This window comes from Hypomesus nipponensis, chromosome 22 (assembly GCF_054491055.1).
Source record: "Hypomesus nipponensis isolate SF chromosome 22, ASM5449105v1, whole genome shotgun sequence".
Taxonomy (NCBI): domain Eukaryota; kingdom Metazoa; phylum Chordata; class Actinopteri; order Osmeriformes; family Osmeridae; genus Hypomesus; species Hypomesus nipponensis.
The window spans coordinates 19,484,727-19,503,504 of record NC_140382.1 but is presented as its reverse complement, the minus strand read 5'-3'; the positions used below and the strand labels follow the sequence as shown (position 1 = coordinate 19,503,504).

Genomic DNA, 18,778 nt, shown 5'->3' with positions numbered 1-18,778 from the left:
TCTGGTCAAAATGTCCCCCCCAATATATTGATGTAAAAATGTAAATACAAATATAAATCTAAATGTGCTACGCAATGACAGGCAACCACGCACGCTGTCCGAAATGATCATATACAAAAAATATTTGTCCCTGCAAGCCTTGCTGCTAGATATGTATCTCAATGTCACAACCTGAGGGACAGTGTATCAACCTGAGGGACAGTGTATCAACCTGAGGGACAGTGTATCAACCTGAGGGACAGTGTATCAACCTGAGGGACAGTGTATCAACCTGAGGGACAGTGTATCAACCTGAGGGACAGTGTATCAACCTGAGGGACAGTGAATCACCCTGAGGGACAGTGTATTAACCTGAGGGACAGTGTATCAACCTGAGGGACAGTGTATCAACCTGAGGGACAGTGTATCAACCTGAGGGACAGTGTATCAACCTGAGGGACAGTGTATCAACCTGAGGGACAGTGTATCAACCTGAGGGACAGTGTATCAACCTGAGGGACAGTGAATCACCCTGAGGGACAGTGTATTAACCTGAGGGACAGTGTATCAACCTGAGGGACAGTGTATCAACCTGAGGGACAGTGTATCAACCTGAGGGACAGTGTATCAACCTGAGGGACAGTGTATCAACCTGAGGGACAGTGTATCAACCTGAGGGACAGTGTATCAACCTGAGGGACAGTGTATCAACCTGGTATGACTGTTAAACCTTTCTGTCTTCTGTCATCTTAACATGCATTTATTAGTTACCTTTCTACAGTCCCCAACTTACTATGTTACTGTTATTTTGCCATATTATTATTGTTAGACTCCTTGTTAATTGTTCTGATATATATATGTTAAAATGTCAATTCAATATGGACTGCTTTGGCAATACTGCTCCACCCGAACTGTCATGCCAATAAAGCAAAGAGATAGATAGAGAGAGAGACAGAAAGAGAGACAGAGAGAGACAGAGGCAGAGAGAGAGAAACAGAGAGAGAGACAGAGAGAGAGAGACGGACAGTGTTTGAGAGAGAGACATGGAATAAAAGGAAGGATGAGCGCCGTGGAGGATGAATGATAAAGAGACGCTACACAGAAGAAGCTGCGACTGCTGAGTACGAGCTGATAATAGCTTCACACACACACACAAGCACACACAAAAGAAGGGAGAGAGAGAGAGGGGGGGGGGGCAGCTACCTTCTTCTTTATACAGTATGCTGAGAAAAGGTATAAACGTATTTGATCCTTTCCGCTGCGGTTAGGAAACACGTCCACTGTGTCTGAGATCTGCCTGGAGTCATAGATCAGGAGAGAGAGATACCAGGAGAGAGAGAGACCAGGAGAGAGAGACCAGGAGAGAGAGAGAGAGAGACCAGGAGAGACAAGGAGAGAAAGAGAGACCAGGAGAGAGAGACCAGGAGAGAAAGAGAGACCAGGAAGGGGGAGGCCAGGAGAGAGAGACCAGGAGAGAGAGACCAGGAGAGAGAGAGACCAGGAGAGAAAGAGAGACCAGGAGAGAGAGAGAGACCAGGAGATTGAGAGACAAGGAGAGAGAGAGAGAGAGAGAGACCAGGAAATTGAGAGACAAGGAGAGAGAGACCAGGAGAGAAAGAGAGACCAGGAGAGAGAGACCAGGAGATTGAGAGACAAGGAGAGAGAGAGAGACCAGGAGAGAGAGAGACCAGGAGAGAGAGAGACCAGGAGAGAGAGAGAGACCAGGAGATTGAGAGACAAGGAGAGAGAGACCAGGAGATTGAGAGACAAGGAGAGAGAGAGACCAGGAGAGAGAGAGAGAGACCAAGAGAGACAGAGACCAGGAGAGACAGAGACCAGGAGACCTCTGGCTGCAGGACACAGGAAGCTTCCCACTAGGGCTCTGTTCAGACAAGATGAGAAAACACACACACACGTACGTCCGTGCAAACACTACTACAGATACACACACACACACTACTACAGATACACACTACTACACACATGCACACACTACTACAGATACACACACAGCTACTGTAGGCACACAGAATTTAGCACAAGTATAGACCTGCAGATGTTGCGCCATCCGCGCACACACACACACACACACACACACACCCTTCACTACTCAGTCACCTCAGTCCTGATGCTACCAGAGTAATATTATCTGAAAGTTTTGGCCTTTTTCTCTCTCTCTCACTCCCTCCCCATCCTTTCTATCTTTATCTTTGAATCTACCTCCCCCTCCCCCTCCCCCTCCCCCCCCCTCCCCCTCCCCCTCCCCCTCCCCCTCCCCCTCCCCCTCCCTCTCTCTCTCTCTCTCTCTCTCTCTCTCTCTCCCTCCCCCTCCCCCTCCCCCTCCCCCTCCCCCTCCCTCTCCCTCTCCCTCTCCCTCTCCCTCTCCCTCTCCCTCTCTCTCTCTCTCTCTCTCTCTCTCTCTCTCTCTCTCTCTATGCTCTAGTCCATACACTTTAATAGGTAACTCCAGACTGGACGAGGTAGTTTAACCCTCTTACTGACCCACACACACACACAAAGATTTACACACACAGGCACACACATGCACGCACTCTACACACACACTCTCACTCAGTAAACACACACAGTCAGTAAGCACACACTGCTGATAACACCCCTTGCATGCAGTCTGGTTTCAACGTCCTGCTGCTTGCTGCCAGAGTGTAACATAACTGCACAACATCACAACACTGTCTGTCTCTCACATAACAGCAGCTAAGCCATGGGCTATGCTAGGCTACATCCATACACAGCAGCTACTCTAGGGGATATGCTAAGCTACATCCACACACAGCAGCAAAGCTATGGGCTATGCTAAGCTACATACATACATACATACATACATACACAGCAGCTATGCTAGGGGCTATGCTAAGCTACATCCATGCACAGCATACTTACTTAAGCCTGAAAAATTATTTTTATGAGAGACTACAGCTGAGGGCTTTCTGGAGGCGCATAGCCTGGATCAAACCATTCTCAAAAGTACCTGGGGGGCCATCAATGGTCTCACCCACAGGTGGTTCCTGCTCTGGGTGTGAGAGAAAGAGAGAGAGACGTGTTTGTGTGTTTGTCAGGGGAGAAAGTGACAGTGAGTAATAATGAGATGTATGTGTGTCTGTGTATGTGTGTGTTTATACTTGTGTGCATGTATCTGTGTGTGTGTATGTGTGTATCTGTGTGTGTATATGTGTGTATCTGTGTGTGTATCTGTGTGTGTATATGTGTGTATATGTATGTCTGTGTGTTTTCCTATAGGAAAAACCCCGCTCAGATCAGATTTGTTTGTATTTTATGTGAAGGGGTGGGGGTGGGGGTATGGGCATAAATGAAGCTTTGAGGTAAATGTCTTCTAGTCTCTGTGGACAAGAACAAGAAATTAGGTCATTCATGATTATCCCATAATTCAATCTGCTGCGACAGAATACAACAACAAATCTACAACACACCCCTCCTCTTCCTCCTCCTCTCCCCCTCCTTTCCTTACTCCTCCTCCTCACCCTCCTCTTCCTCCTCCTCCTCTCCCTCCTCTTCCTCCTCCTCCTCTCCCTACTCATCTTCTTCCTCTCCTCCTCTCCCTACTCCTCCTCCTCTCCCTACTCATCTTCTTCCTCTCCTCCTCTCCCTACTACTCCTCCTCTTCTTCCTCTGCCTACTCCTCCTCCTCTCCTCCTCTACCTACTCCTCCTCCTCCTCCTCTCCCTAGTCCTCTTCTTCCTCTCCTCCTCTCCCTACTCCTTTTCCTCTCCTCCTCCTCTCTCTCCTCCTCCTCTTCCTTTCCTCCTCTTCCCCTCCTCTCCTTCTCTCCCTACTCCTCCTCCTCTCCCTACTCCTCCTCTCCTCATCTCCCTCCTCCTCCTCTCCCTACTCCTTCTCTTCTTCCTTTCCTTCTCCTCTCCCTACTGCTACTCCTCCTCCTCTTCCTCCCCCTACTCCTCTTCCTCTCCTCCTCCTCTTCTTCCTCCCCTGCTCCTTTCCCCCTCCTCTCCCTACTCTTCCTCATCTCCCTCCTCCTCCTCTCCCTCCTTTCCTCCTATCCCTTCTCCTCCTCTTCTTCCTCTCCTCCTCTTCTCCCTACTCCTCCTCCTCTTCTCCCTACTCCTCCTCCTCTTCTTCCTCTCCCTACTCCTCCTCCTCCTCCTCTCTTCCTCCTTTCCTGCTATCCCTTCTCCTCCTCCTCATCTTCTTCCTCTCCTTCTCTCCCTACTACTCCTCCTCTTCTTCCTCTCCTCCTCCTCTCCCTACTCCTCCTCCTCTCCCTCCTCCTCCTCCTCCTCTCCTTACTCCTCTTCCTCTCCTCCTCTTTTCCCTCCTCTCCTCCTCTCCCTACTCTCCCCCCTACTCCTCCTCTCCCCCCTCCTCCTCTCCCTCCTCTTCCTCTTCCTCCTCCTCAGCTTTCAACCCCTTGAAAGAGGCAGGAAAACAGGGTTGGGTTTGAAGAATCCTTGATTCCTCCAGTCAGTCAGACGAACACTACCTCAGGCTGGTCTGGAGCCAACAGTGGCACACAACAGCCCTTACAGAAGCTCCTGTGATGGGTGTGAATCTGACCTTCACAGCATGGTGTGTTTGACATCCAGTTGATCCACTGTCTGGAAACACACAGCAACTACTACTAGCATTACTAACCCTAACCCTGTGGTTGAGATGTTGTTGCACTATGCTATGTGATTGTGTAGTTATAGCATTTTATTGTTATGTAGAGTATGTTATTTTGTTGCACTGCGCCTGGTAGCTGAGTTGTGTTTGCTTTGGTAAATCCAGACCATTTCCTGCCCCCTGAACTCTGCCCTTCTGACCCTTGATCTTCTGTACCTCTTATTAGCACTGTTAGCTCTGTTAGCTCTGTTAGCACTGTTAGCACTGTTAGCTCTGTTAGCACTGTTAGCTCTGTTAGCTCTGTTAGCACTGTTAGCACTGTTAGCTCTGTTAGCTCTGTTAGCGTGTCTGTGGGCACCTGCAGAGTGAATAACATGTACAGCTGAAGGAGGTGGTGACCTGTGGGTTGGTCTTGCACAGCTTGTCAGATATTGAAAAAAAAAACTGGATCCTGAACTGCACATCTCCAACAGTCACTTACACACAAGTTTAGACTCACACACACAGGATAGGAAAAAAGGACAAAAAAGGCTGGGATATTCTCAAGCACCTATCCTCCTCTCTCCCCGGTCTCTCTGTTTCTCTATCCTCCTCTCTCCCTCTGTCTCTCTGTTTCTCTCTCTATCCTCCTCTCTCCCCGGTCTCTCTGTTTCTCTATCCTCCTCTCTCCCTCTGTCTCTCTGTTTCTCTCTCTATCCTCCTCTCTCCCCGTCTCTCTGTTTCTCTCTCTCCCCATCTCTCTCACTCTCTTTAGACCCTGTGCTCTCTCTCCTCCTTCTGAAACCTCTTACCTCCTCTAAGCTACCTTCCTGGAAGAAAGGAGAGAGAGCTACCCAAGCGTTCCGTTCACCTGTGAACTTCCTGTTGATCGGGCTGATAGTCTGCAGTTGCAGGATACACTGTGGATTTGATTACATTTTCAAATTAAAAATGCATTTTTAAATCAATTGGGACACATCCCACCTGGAGGGGGGATGGGGATTATAGAAGGAGGAAGAGGAAGAAGGAATGAAGGTGAGGATGATGGAGGGATGAAGGAGGAAGGAGAGAGGGAGCCACACATCCAAGATCTCATGGGTAGATAGATCCACTCTGTAGATGTGTGTGTCATGGGCGGGGCTAGAGAGGGGCTTGCAGGTGCTTCAGCACCCCCAACAAAGACCAAAGCACCCCAATAGCACCCCCTAAAATATTGCTCATTTAGTAATAGTAAATTCATGCCCGGAGACTTGAGTGGGCATCGGGAGAATTCCCGGTGGGCCGTTTTGCCCGCTCATAAATTGGGCCAGCCGATCGCCTGCTTTCTTTTTGTTTGTTCACATGCCGAATTAAACGATATGTGTTAAGTTTGTTAAAGATCCTGTAAAGTGGAATTAAAAACAAGTTTCAAGTTCACCACACCACAGAATAATGTGTCATTAACGACCCATCCAAATTTGAAATCGTAAGAAAATCAGCAGTATTCTCTGTTCGAGACTGGGGGGGCGAGTCGCCTGAAGGAGCTGAAGCTCGGCGCCTCTCTCAAGTAAGCTACCTACGACCCAGATAATGGACACTATGTCAAGCCGAATAAAACTGTATAGAATTATACTGTAGCCTATTTGTTCAATGAGTGAAACATACGGATGCATATAAATGAAATATTCTGAGCTGTAACACATGAGTAAACATTTACAGCAGAGACAGCAGTCAGTGAGCTCTCCAACTACTTCTAGCACATTAACTACCATTTCACCAAAATACCATCATTCTACACCGAGTAGCCTAATATCAAGTTAGCGGTTTATATTAATCATAGCAGAGATACCTCTAGAAAAGTGATCTAGTATAATTATAACAAGCACACAGAACTGAGTGATGAACTGCTGGCGGCGGTGGATGGTCAAGGTGCGACCGGGGGACGAATGGCCGGGGGGGCGATGCTTGGTACGGCTCAGCACTACAACAGAGGCCGTGTGTTGGTGAACCCCGTCTGTCTCTGGTCCATGTTTAAACTGTCCGACATGAAATGGTCACTGGCGCAGAGACGGCTATTGGAGTTTATCCGAAGCTTTCCATGAGCGTTGCTCTTCACAACATCTATCCACCTATTTTTCCTTTCATTATCAACAGGGAACTTAAATGGCGTTGCAGCGCAGCTGGAGTTCTTGTGTCCAGGGAAGATGCAGTTGCAGGTGGTGGGAAACATCCTGAAGCTAGCTAGCTAGCTGATGTAAGCTACAATAACAGTACCGCAGGAGGAGCCATTCAGTGATCTGACGTAGATGGGGCGAAATGACATAGATAGGGCATTTTTTGGCTCCGCCCATTAAAACCTGATCTGAAAACGGAAGAGAAACTGTTCTTTGGTTTAACTCCACATTTCAGTGCGACAAAGTTTTAGCGCTTTGCACATGCTTTCAGGAACTCAATTCACACGTATATAATGGACTTAGAAGCAAAACATGGAATTTACTTTACAGGATCTTTAAAAAAGCGCATGATCAGACCGTGCATTAAAGTGCAGTTTACAGTTGTTGCCATGCTCTCTTTCTCAAACACAAGTGTGTGTACCAAGGTTGTTATCATGGACACAACCCTAAACAGTCAGTTATTGTTGTGGAGGGAGTTAGCAAGATAAAGCTGATGTGAAAATAATAAAATGGATGGGAAAAAGAGGCCAGGAGGAACTGAAAAAGCCAGGTAAAAAAAAGAAGATCTGTCACTTTATAAATCTAGGTTCCTGCAAGGGTTTGGAAAAATGTTTTCTCAAAAGCCCTGAATCTTCCAGGTAAAAATTTGGTTTGTAATTTCTGGAAAATATAACAATATGAGTCCAACGTAATGTTTATATTACATAAAGCTCCAAAAACAATTTTCCACTGAAATGTATGCAAAAAATCATCAAAAATCAAGTTGAAGTTCCAAATTCACCTCACATCAAAACCTTGACTAGGTCTTTGGTTCGGGTTAAGCCCCGAATGTTCAACGTATGGCTCGGCCCCTGGTGGGGATGGGCTGGTTTGGGCCATTACACTCCCAAGCTGAAAAGGGGTCCCACTCCAGCCCTGATAGTATTTCTATATAATATATATAATTGCGCAGCTCCCCCTGTCAATGATCCACCAGCCCCTCAGCACCTGCATTAGAAATGATTTGGCACCACCCCTGATGTGTGTGCACAGGGCATGTGTTTCATCAACAAGCTTGAACTTGGCTGAGCGGTTAGGGAATCGGGCTAGTAATAAGAAGGTTGCCGGTTCGATTCCCCGATGTGCAAAATGACATTGTGTCCTTGGGCAAGGCCCTTCACCCTACTTGCCTCGGGGAATATCCCTGTACTTACTGTAAGTCGCTTTAGATAAAAGCGTCTAATGTATATATTAAACATGGTGCCCCTATTTGGTGACAATATCATTCGATAACCAAGTTATTTCCTCTCCCAAACATATCCCACTCTTACACACACCTTCCACACATGCATGCACGCACACAGTTTCTAAGAAATCAGAGGCACAACTACAAGAGAAAATACTTGTCCAATCACAAGTGAACTAGCCCTCAGGCCCGTGAATAAACAAAGTTAACATGCAACATAAACAACAGCAACCAGGAAAGGATGGGAGAGGAGAGGAGAGGGGGGGAGGAGAGAAAAGGGGAGGGCATACTAGCTAGGCAGGATGTCAGGTGTTTAAAGAGCTTGTCACATGACAGCTCCTGTGTTGCTGAGACACTCAACTCTCCACCAGCCTCACCATGCCACTGATGCCAGTCCTACTGATCTGTTTTAGTGCAGTGGAGGAGTGTGTGTGATAGTTGGACTGAGGTCTACCTTCCCCTCTCTCTCCCTCTCCCTACCCCCCACTCTCAGCAGACTGGTTGCCTCTGGCAACAACAAGCAGCAATCACCTCTCTTCCTCCCCTCTCATTCTCTCCCCTCCTCCCTTTCATCCCTCCCTCCATCTCTTCACTCCTGACCATCTTCCAGTCCTTTCATCCCTCCTTCCCCTCCATCCCTCCTCCCTTCATCACTCCATCCATTCCTCCTTCCCTTCCTCCTTCCCATCTACATTGTGAGAGTGTGTGTGAGAGTGTGTGTGAGTGTGTGTGAGAGTGTGTGTGTGTGTGCGTTCCTTCTGTCTGCAGATGAACTAGGTTGGTTCTGGGCTTTGATGATATCCCCTGTCTCACAAACAGGCCCCATCACACCCCTGCCGTTAATCCACTGTGTGTGTGTGTGTGTGTGGTGTGTGGATGTACTTGTGAGTGTATGTTTGCCAATTTTTTAATACTGTTTATAGTTAATATAGTTTTTACAGGATCAAAGACAGATTCGAGAGACCGCAGATAGAGTGCGGCTTGTCTGGGTTGATGTGTGTGGAAACTGCAAGTGGCAGCTTGGATCTAAGACGGATTCAAGAGACCGCAGATAGAGTAAGGCTAGTCTGATTTGTTATATGTTTTAGATCGATTACTTTTATCACTTGTATTATTGTTTTTCATGATTTTATGTAAAGCACCTTGAGCTCCAATTCTTGTATGAAATGTGCTATATAAATAAAGTCTTACTTCCTTTTTGTATAGCGTGTGTTGCTACAAGGACCATTAAAGTAATAGCTCAGTACATCGTGAATCTCTTTGATGTAACTGAATGCATCTCTGTGAGACATACTGCTCTTTATGGAAATGAGTCGACACAGTAACCCTGACCCAGCCCTGTCACAGCCCTGACCCAGCCCTGACCCAGCCCTGTCACAGCCCTGTCACAGCCCTGACCCAGCCCTGTCACAGCCCTGACCCAGCCCTGTCACAGCCCTGTCACAGCCCTGACCCAGCCCTGTCACAGCCCTGACCCAGCCCTGACCCAGCCCTGACCCAGCCCTGTCACAGCCCTGTCACAGCCCTGTCACAGCCCTGACCCAGCCCTGTCACAGCCCTGTCACAGCCCTGTCACAGCCCTGACCCAGCCCTGTCACAGCCCTGACCCAGCCCTGTCACAGCCCTGACCCAGCCCTGACCCAGCCCTGACCCAGCCCTGTCACAGCCCTGTCACAGCCCTGTCACAGCCCTGTCACAGCCCTGACCCAGCCCTGTCACAGCCCTGACCCAGCCCTGTCACAGCCCTGTCACAGCCCTGTCACAGCCCTGTCACAGCCCTGACCCAGCCCTGTCACAGCCCTGACCCAGCCCTGTCACAGCCCTGTCACAGCCCTGACCCAGCCCTGTCACAGCCCTGACCCAGCCCTGTCACAGCCCTGACTTACATTTTCAAACCAGTTTTGTTACTTTAGTTTTAATCTGTATTTGGTGGCATGATCCCTCCTCTCCACATACACACACTCAAGACTAGTGTGTGTGTGACCCAGACAGGATGACAAGGAAAACAGAGATAGAGAGAGATACATAGAGGGGAGAGAGGGCGGGTAGAAAAGGGGAGATGTATATACAAACTCTGAAGTAGTTTAAAAAAACTCTTTACAGAAGTTAAAGAACTGTGAACAATAGAATAACAAAACATGAAACTATCTCAGAGCAACAGGGACATTAAGATGAAAACAAACTCACCACACATCACAGCAGACAAACACACCCTCCAGCACACACACACACACTAATACACGCACACACTCAACACACTCTAATACACACACACTATAATACACACACAAACACTCTAATACACAGACACACACACACCACGCACAACCACCCCTGTAGAGAGGTCAGAGGTCAGTATACACACATACTGACCGGGTCGCAGGTCTTGTCCTTAACGTCGTGCATGGTCAGCCTGACCAGGGTCTCCATGGGAACGGGCAGCTGCAGGGGGCTGGCACCTCCCGTCAGGAACACAGCGTCTCTGTTGGCCTGGGGGGGTTAGGGTTAGAGCTGCAGCTTTATAGGCATGTGTGAAGCCTGATCTGAATATGATGCGATTTGGGAGAGAGAGAGAGAGAGAGAGAGAGAGAGAGAGAGAGAGAGAGAGAGGGAGGGAGGGAGGGAGGGAGGGAGGGAGGGAGAGAGAGAGAGAGAGAGAGAGAGAGGGAGGGAGGGAGGGAGGGAGGGAGGGAGGGAGGGAGGGAGAGAGAGAGAGAGAGAGAGAGAGAGAGAGAGAGAGAGAGAGAGAGAGAGGGAGGGAGGGAGGGAGGGAGGGAGGGAGAGAGAGAGAGAGAGAGAGAGAGAGAGAGAGAGAGAGGGAGGGAGGGAGAGAGAGAGAGAGAGAGAGAGAGAGAGGGAGGGAGGGAGGGAGAGAGTAGGGAGAGAAGGAGAGAGGGAGCGAGAGAGTAGGGAGAGAAGGAGAGAAAGACAGAGAGGGAGAGAGAGAAGGAGGGAGGGAGAGAGAGAGAGAGAGAGAGAGAGAGAGAGAGAGGGAGGAAGAGGGATAGTGTGAAAGAAAAGAGAGACCCACCCTCTCCTTGTTCCCCCCCCCCCCTCCACACACACACGGTATCACCTGATACAGCCCTACAGTCAGTTGTGGTATAAGCAGTGTTGCAGAGTAGGTCTGGGTTAGCTGTAGTGCAGTGTAGCGTAGAGTGTTCAAAGAAGCCTGTGTTTACATCAGAGACTTCCTGTTCCTGTGCCCCGCCCAGCTGGGCGTCTTAGGCATGCAGCCTTCTGGGAAGGCCAGGTGACGGGGTAGTAAGGGCTTCACATACACACACATAGTACACACATCCTGTACACACACACACACATACCGTACACACATAAACACTGCACATTCTCACACACGATGTACACACACACAAACAAATACACGTACAAACACATTTATGAATACATAAACAGATATACATTTTCACTCGCATACACACACGCAAAACAAAAGAGAAGCCATAGACACACAAACACACACACACCAGAACACACACACACAGCTTCAAACCTTGTGACAACATAACTAACAATTGATCCTGATATTTACAGACCTCCGAGCGGGAAGCTAATCTCATAGAGACAGCTTCTGTATAGACACACACACACACACACATCCTCCAGTACACACAACACAAATTCAGGCACGCAAACAGCATGTTGTATGCACACAGACAGAAACCCACATAAACACACACATGTACAAACACACACATGTACAAACACACACATGTACAAACACACACATGTACAAACACACACACACAGCTTACACCCCCTGTAGAGACACTCTCAACAGCCTTTTTTGACTTACTCACCTGCATCCCTGGCAGAGCAAACCACGGCAGAAACACAGACAACACTGCTCTCTCTGAGAGATACAGTCAGCCAGCCAGTAAGCCAGCCAGCCAGTATATGTCTGCGTTCTAGTAGAGAGCTTGTATAGAGAGCTGGGGGAATAGACAGTGATGCCCACCCCCACCCTCACTAAGCATGGGCCATTAGAGGGGTGGGGTGTTTGTGTGTGTGTGTGTGTGTGTGTGTAGGAGGGGTGTGTGTGTGTAGGAGGTGTGTGTGTGTGCAGGGTGCCACAAAGACAACTACCCTTCTCAAGTGACTACTTGCTAGAGTTGACCAATGAAACTCGGGAGCAGGCTTTGCACTCCACTGTGCTGGACTTAGAACAATAATTTCTACTCAAATTAATGCAATATTGCTTGTGCCCTCATATTAATTGTGCACAAATCAAAGCTAGCCTAGCCTAAGCCTGGGCAGAGCAGGCACCTTAATCCATTGAAGCATTATGAGGTAACTTGACTATTTTACGAATCGTCTGCTCGTAGTTCATTGTCCAGGATTCATTCCAGTCAGACATCGAATGAAAAACAGCTCTGGTGCATGGTCACCATGGTCGCTCCTCGTTAAACAGTGTCTGTCTGTCAGAGTAAACTAGCTAGCTATCAGCTAACATTAATATGAACCCCCCTACATCCAGCCCTGCTCACAGCCCAGTGAGTTCATCATGGCATTATCATTAGCAGGGTTAGCATTATGCTAATGTAGTTTCACACGAGACGTTTGTTATGTCGTGTGACGCACCAAAGACAGACAGCCTGTCTCCAACAAACCCAGCACCAGCTGTTAGGGTGTGTGTCTGTCCAGCAGACCCAGTCACAGCTGTTGAGACCAGGCCTCTTGGAGGGTGGCAGCCGGTCTGTCTGTGAAATGTTCTCTGACACACACACGCCTCCTCTCACACACACACATACTTCCTTACACACATACACACAGCCTGCTACACACAGGGTCAGTCTGGACAGATAAAGAAAGAGAAAAATAAAAAGAAAGAAAGAAAGAAAGAGAGAGAGAGAGAGAGAGAGAGAGAGAGAGAGAGAGAGAGAGAGAGAGAGAGAGAGAGAGAGAGAGAGAGAGAGAGAGAGAAAGAAAGAAAGAAAGAAAGAAAGAAAGAAAGAAAGAAAGAAAGAAAGAAAAAAAGAAAGAAAGAGAGAGTTGCTATCTGGCACCAAAACTGAGATTATGAATTGGCTAAATATCTTTATACTGTCAAAGATATAAAACAGAGACAGATCCTGACCAAGTACAGGATCAGTGACCACAGTCAAGCCATTGAAAAAGGCAGACACAAAAAAACCTGGTTACCAAAAGAATCCAGAGTATGTGGTCACTGTACAACAGGTGAGGTAGAGACAGAGATGCACTTTCTACTACGCTGCCAACATTACAGAAATACCAGGCAGCTTTCCTTTAATACATTTGAAACCGTCATACCATTGTTCACCACACTGTCTGATGATGAAAAGATGAAAGTGCTCTTAGGGGAGGGACACAGCCTCCCTATCTGGACGATTTCTTAAAGAGTCCCATGAAATGAGCGAAAACCTGAGTGTACTGTGACCAACCCTAAAATGTTGCCTTCTATTTATTATATGTATTTGGGGTTTGGGTTTTGTTGTCACTGTGTCTTACAAATTATTATTTTCTGTTCTTACTATTATGACTGGTATTATTGCTGAATAGTTGCGCTAACTGTGATATATTTGTTGGCACTTTTTGTTCATCTGAGTGTTTTGTTATTGCCACATATTCCACACAATACTGGCTGTCGTTCCCTATGTTGTTTTTGACTGGTATTGTTGATGTATGGTTATCTGTTGTTGTGCCTCTAGCTTTGGTAATATGGTTGTAGTGACTGTCATGCTAATAAAGCTGAATTAAATTGAATTGAATTAGGAGAGAGAGAGAGAGAGAGAGAGAGAGAGAGAGAGAGAGAGAGAGAGAGAGAGAGAGAGAGAGAGAGAAAGAAAGAAAGTCACAACTTTACAAGTTCAGTTCTGAGTGTCTAACTTAGGCAGCAACATTATTATTTCTTATATGCACTGTCCTGTGAGTGCAGCATGTACAGTATATATACAGGCTGGTCATGTATGCAGGCAGCATGTACAGTATATACACACACGTCAGGTTTACATACCCTGTGTTTACAAAAGCAGTACATGCTGTTCCCAGATCCACCTTCAGAACCAGCCCCTGCTCCGCAATGAAACCACAGCTACACTGGCGAGTGTGTGTGTGTGTGTGTGTGTCCTGAGCTGAGCCAGCATACAGTCTCCCGCCACATCCTGTGCAAGCACACACACACACACACACACACACACACACACACACACACACACACACACACACACACACACACACACACACACAGGGGAACCCTCTTGACTAGACAGCACAGGAGAGTGGAGTGCTGACTCAGATGAACCAGCTCAGAGAAAGTCCTACTGGTCAGGAGAGAAAAGGTAGAGAGAGGTAGGGAGAGAGCAGGGAGAGAGAGGTAGGGAGAGAGGTAGGAATAGAGGTAGATTTGGAAAGTAAAGAAGATGAGAAAGACTGCTGAGGAGAATGTGCTGGAGTTAATTAGAGTGACAGGGAGAAAGAGAGAGTGACAGGGAGAAAGAGAGAGTGACAGGGAGAAAGAGAGAGTGACAGGGAGAAAGAGAGAGGAAGAGAAAGACATTAGGTTTACTCTGATTTGTGATTTCCTATGACAAATCAGAGTAAACCAAATTGTTCAACAAACCACAAAGGCCTATCTGGAACATTGGAACAACCAAACCATACGACAAAACAAACTAAGTTGCTATCGGGCCCTAAATAGAAATTATGAATTGGCTAAATATCTTTATACTGTCAAAGATATAAAACAGAGACAGATCCTGACCAAGTACAGGATCAGTGACCACAGTCTAGCCACTGAAAAAGGCAGACACAAAAAAACCTGGTTACCAAAAGAATCCAGAGTATGTGGTCACTGCACGACAGGTGAGGTAGAGACAGAGATGCACTTTCTACTAGACTGTCAACGGTACAGAAATACCAGACAGCTTTCCTTTAATACATTTGAAACCGTCATACCATCGTTCACCACACTGTCTGATGATGAAAAGATGAAAGTACTTTTAGGGGAGGGACACAGCCCCCCTATCTGGAACGATTTCTTAAAGAGTCCCATGAAATGAGCAAAAACCTGAGGGTACCGTGTGTCCATTTCACGGTAGCTATTCACTTTGGTTGTTTTTGTTTTGATTTGGGGTTTTGTTGTCACTGTGTTTTACAACTTGTTGTTTTCTGTTCCTGACGCGTTGTTGCCACATGTTCCGGACAATTCTGGCTGTCCTTCCCGTGGTTGTCTGTTGTTGTGCCTCTAGCTTTGGCAATACGGTTGTAATGACTGTCATGCTAATAAAGCTAAATTGAGTTGAATTGAGTTGAGAGAGAGAGAGAGAGAGAGAGAGGGATAGTGTGTGTGTGTGTGCGTGCTGTCACACCACAACTGTCAGAGAACAGATGGGGTAGACAGAGAGAAAGAGAGACCGAGAAAGAGAGATAGTTAGTGAGAGAGACAGACAGGTACCTGTGCTGAGGGTCCTGGGTCCAGAGGAGGTAGATGAGGTTCTGCTGCCTGGGGTTCATGAAGCACTGGGCTTCCTGTCTCTACCTATCTGAGCCAATCAGGTCCCTGCATGCTGGGGGGGGGGGGGAAGGAGGAGGAAAGAGGTTTTACAGGCCACACTACGACACAGTCTGTCTGGTGACAGCCCAAAGCCCTGCCCCCTTCAGCAGCTCATCAATCACACGGTTTAATCACTCCGTTCCATCCCTCGCTTCCTATGACAGGAAGAAGAACCCTTCCTCTCTCTCTCTCTCTCTCTCTCTCTCTCTCTCTCTCTCTCTCTCTCTCTCTCTCTCTCTCTCTCTCTCTCCCGTCAGTCTCTTTCTCTCTCCCCACACTCTTTCCCCACACACTCTCTCCCCCTCTATCTCCCCACTTTCTCTCTCTCTCCCCACACTCTCTTCCCCTCTCTCCACTCTCTCTCCCCACACTCTCTCTCTCTCTCCCCTCTCTCTCTCTCCCCTCTCCTGAGAGGAAACTGACACTTCCTGTCTCCATGGGTAACCACGGACACTCGGACGCACCAGTTGCCCCGGAGACAAGGATGTCAACAAGGAGCCGATGAGAAGGATGGTCTCCGTGGAAACGTCATAGAAACGCTGTACACAGAAACCAGTGTGGGAGGAGAGACATGAAGTAAAACAGGAACACGTGATCACTGGTGTTTGTTAAGGGAAAAGACTCTGGAACAACAAATAATATGCCTGAAACTGGCTATGACAATGGCTCTCAGAGGACACACGCGTGGATGCATGCATACACACATACACATACACACTCACACACACATATACACACACACACATATACACACACACTCACGCTTGTTTACATGAGTCTGTTCTGGGTGTGTAAACACCAGGTATCAGGTACTGCATCACCAAGGCTACTGCATCACCAGGGCGACTGCATCACCAGAGCAACTCCATCGTCAAGGTGACCGTGCTGAGCTGCTGTCTTGTTTGCCAACAAACACACACCCTCATGTTCTGTCTAGACAGGCAGACAGCCTGTTTTAGAGATTGTAATATTGCAGTTCTATCCCAGAGAGGGGACCATTCCTGGGGAAGTAGTGAGGTGTGCTTGCTGCCACTGCAGCTGGAGCGGTTTGGACTGTATCACCTCCAAACCTGTTTAAACTCTTATCAAAGTCCACACATTTGGAAAAACACAAGAGTCTTCATTACGGCTGGGCGATATGGGTAAAAAATTATTGTTATAGATATTTATATTTAGATTCAATAATGATAATTAATACGATAGACCACAGATCTGTAGTAGTAGCAAAATAATTATCTTCCTCAACTTTTTCCCTATACTCCGCATAAAGTTTAGGCAGATCAGTGTGAGAGAAATGTTTGCGGCCTGGGAGCACGTAGCCTACCTGGGGTCAAGTAACTGCAGCTTTTTAAAACCTTGCTTTTTAGCAATAGCCTACCTATCAACACCTTGGCGCAAACTCACACTTTCTGCATGTTCCAACGAGTGATTTTGCTTCAGGTGGTAAAAAAGGTTTCTTCTAAGCTAATTTTATAATTGGACCAATACGCTGTTCTTATTGGTCTAGAGACGTTCTAAGAAGTCCGCAAAACCGTTTCCAGACCTCTCCAGAGGTCCGCAAACGATTTACAGACCTAGCAAGCGGTTGCTTTGGAGATGTTGACAACATGGCGTCTGCTCCAGATTCGTCGTGTTTGATTTGGGACTTTCCTACGTGTTGTTGTATTATATAAACAAACTAATATGAACTTTTTGACAGATCTACAAACAGCAAATGTTTACTCCTCGAAAGGTCTGCAAACGCCTTTGAATATTGAGATTTGTTAAAACGTTTGTTAACCGAGACCGTAGGTCGAGGTTTACAAACAAATCGTTTTAACAAATCGAGGCGACAAAACGTTTGCTGACCTGTCGAAGAGTAAACATTTGGTTTCTTATATACTATAACAATACGTGGGAAGATTCCAATCAAACACGTCGAATCTGGAGCAGACGCCATGTTGTCAGAGCAATCAGCTGCACTTGCACTGGTGATGTCACTACATCTCCAAGGCAACATATCAACAACTGAACCGAACAACTCTTTGGTTGGTTAAAAACGTTTATTTACCTCTGCGAACATTCGGGAGGTCAATAAACGGATTTATTGAATTTTGAGAACGTCTCTGGACCAATAGGAACAGCATATTAGTCAAATTATTACACTAGTCTATAAGAAACACCTTTGTAAGCAGAGATTTGTTAAAACGTTTGTTAACCGAGGCGTAGGTTGAGGTCGACAAGAAGTCCACATTTGCAGTTTGTCGTATTACCAAACTTGGTAGCTACCTGTTTGTTTACTACACCAATTTGCACCGAACATTACTCTGCTCTTTGTCGGGTTTCAAAAAGCCAAACAACTTCCAAATAACTGAAGAAGACGAACCCTTTTTATCAATAATTTCTTCATTGGAAGTTGCTCCCTCGCCATGGTTATCGCTGCCACTGTTTTCGGCAATAAGACTAATTTTCCGCCGTTAACATTAGCTACTCCACTCGAGGTGCTCAGTATATTTTAGTGAGCGTAGGCTACCATTTCTCCACAACTTCCTGCTTCATCACAGAAATTAAATGGACTGCTGTTCCTAATTATTCTCTATCGACATTATCGATATTATTGAAAATGAATTAATGTTACGATATCTTTATTGAGGAAAGTCATTTTTTAGATTATACAGTTATACTAGCTCTTTTGGGCTTGAACACACACACTCACACACACACACACACACACTCAGTGTAGTTACTGGCAACAATACATTCCCAAAATAGACTTTTCTCATCTCAGACTTATAAAGTATAGATGAACCATCCAGCACATAGAAGACTGCTCTGTCAGGGGAGGCAATGGGTGTGTGTGTGTGTGTGTGAGTGTGTGAGGGGGGAGAGGCGGGGGGGAGAGATTGGGGAGCCAGCTGTTCAGCCTCTATCAGCACCTATGTCACCTCACCTCCAGGGACTACTGAGGAGAGGGTCTGTGCGTGTGAGTGTGTGGGTCCTTTATGTGTGTTTGTGCAGCACCTGGGCAGGTGGGTATTTATAACTGATATCCTCCAGCGTCCTAAATATGGAAATCATCCTGGAGAGGCAGCAGGCGAGGGATGCAGACTGGAGATGAGTGTGTGTATCTGTGTATGTATCCGTGAGTGTGTATTCGTGTGTGTGTGTGTGTGTGTATCTGTGTTTGTGCCAAGCCCCAAAGGGGATGACTGAGGGAAATGAGGTGTGCCCGCACCCCCTCTTCCTGACCATACTGTCTATCCCTCCCCTCCTTCCTTGGTTCTTCCGAAATATCCAGCACATCTCTTCCATCTATCACACACCTCCATGGGG

General features: G+C 47.1%; 1 protein-coding gene across 1 annotated transcript in view; it reads right to left on the bottom strand.

The window, feature by feature from the left end:
* The window catches only part of inpp4b (inositol polyphosphate-4-phosphatase type II B), an 83,041-nt gene extending 71,282 nt beyond the window's left edge, over nt 1-11,759 (bottom strand). The window contains exons 1-2 of the mRNA XM_084687082.1: nt 11,754-11,759; nt 10,309-10,425 (exon numbers count right to left, since the gene is read on the bottom strand). Of these exons, the coding sequence (XP_084543208.1) occupies nt 10,309-10,425; nt 11,754-11,759 (123 nt within the window). The remainder of the gene's footprint in view (nt 1-10,308; nt 10,426-11,753) is intronic.
* Between the last annotated feature and the right edge of the window lie 7,019 nt (nt 11,760-18,778).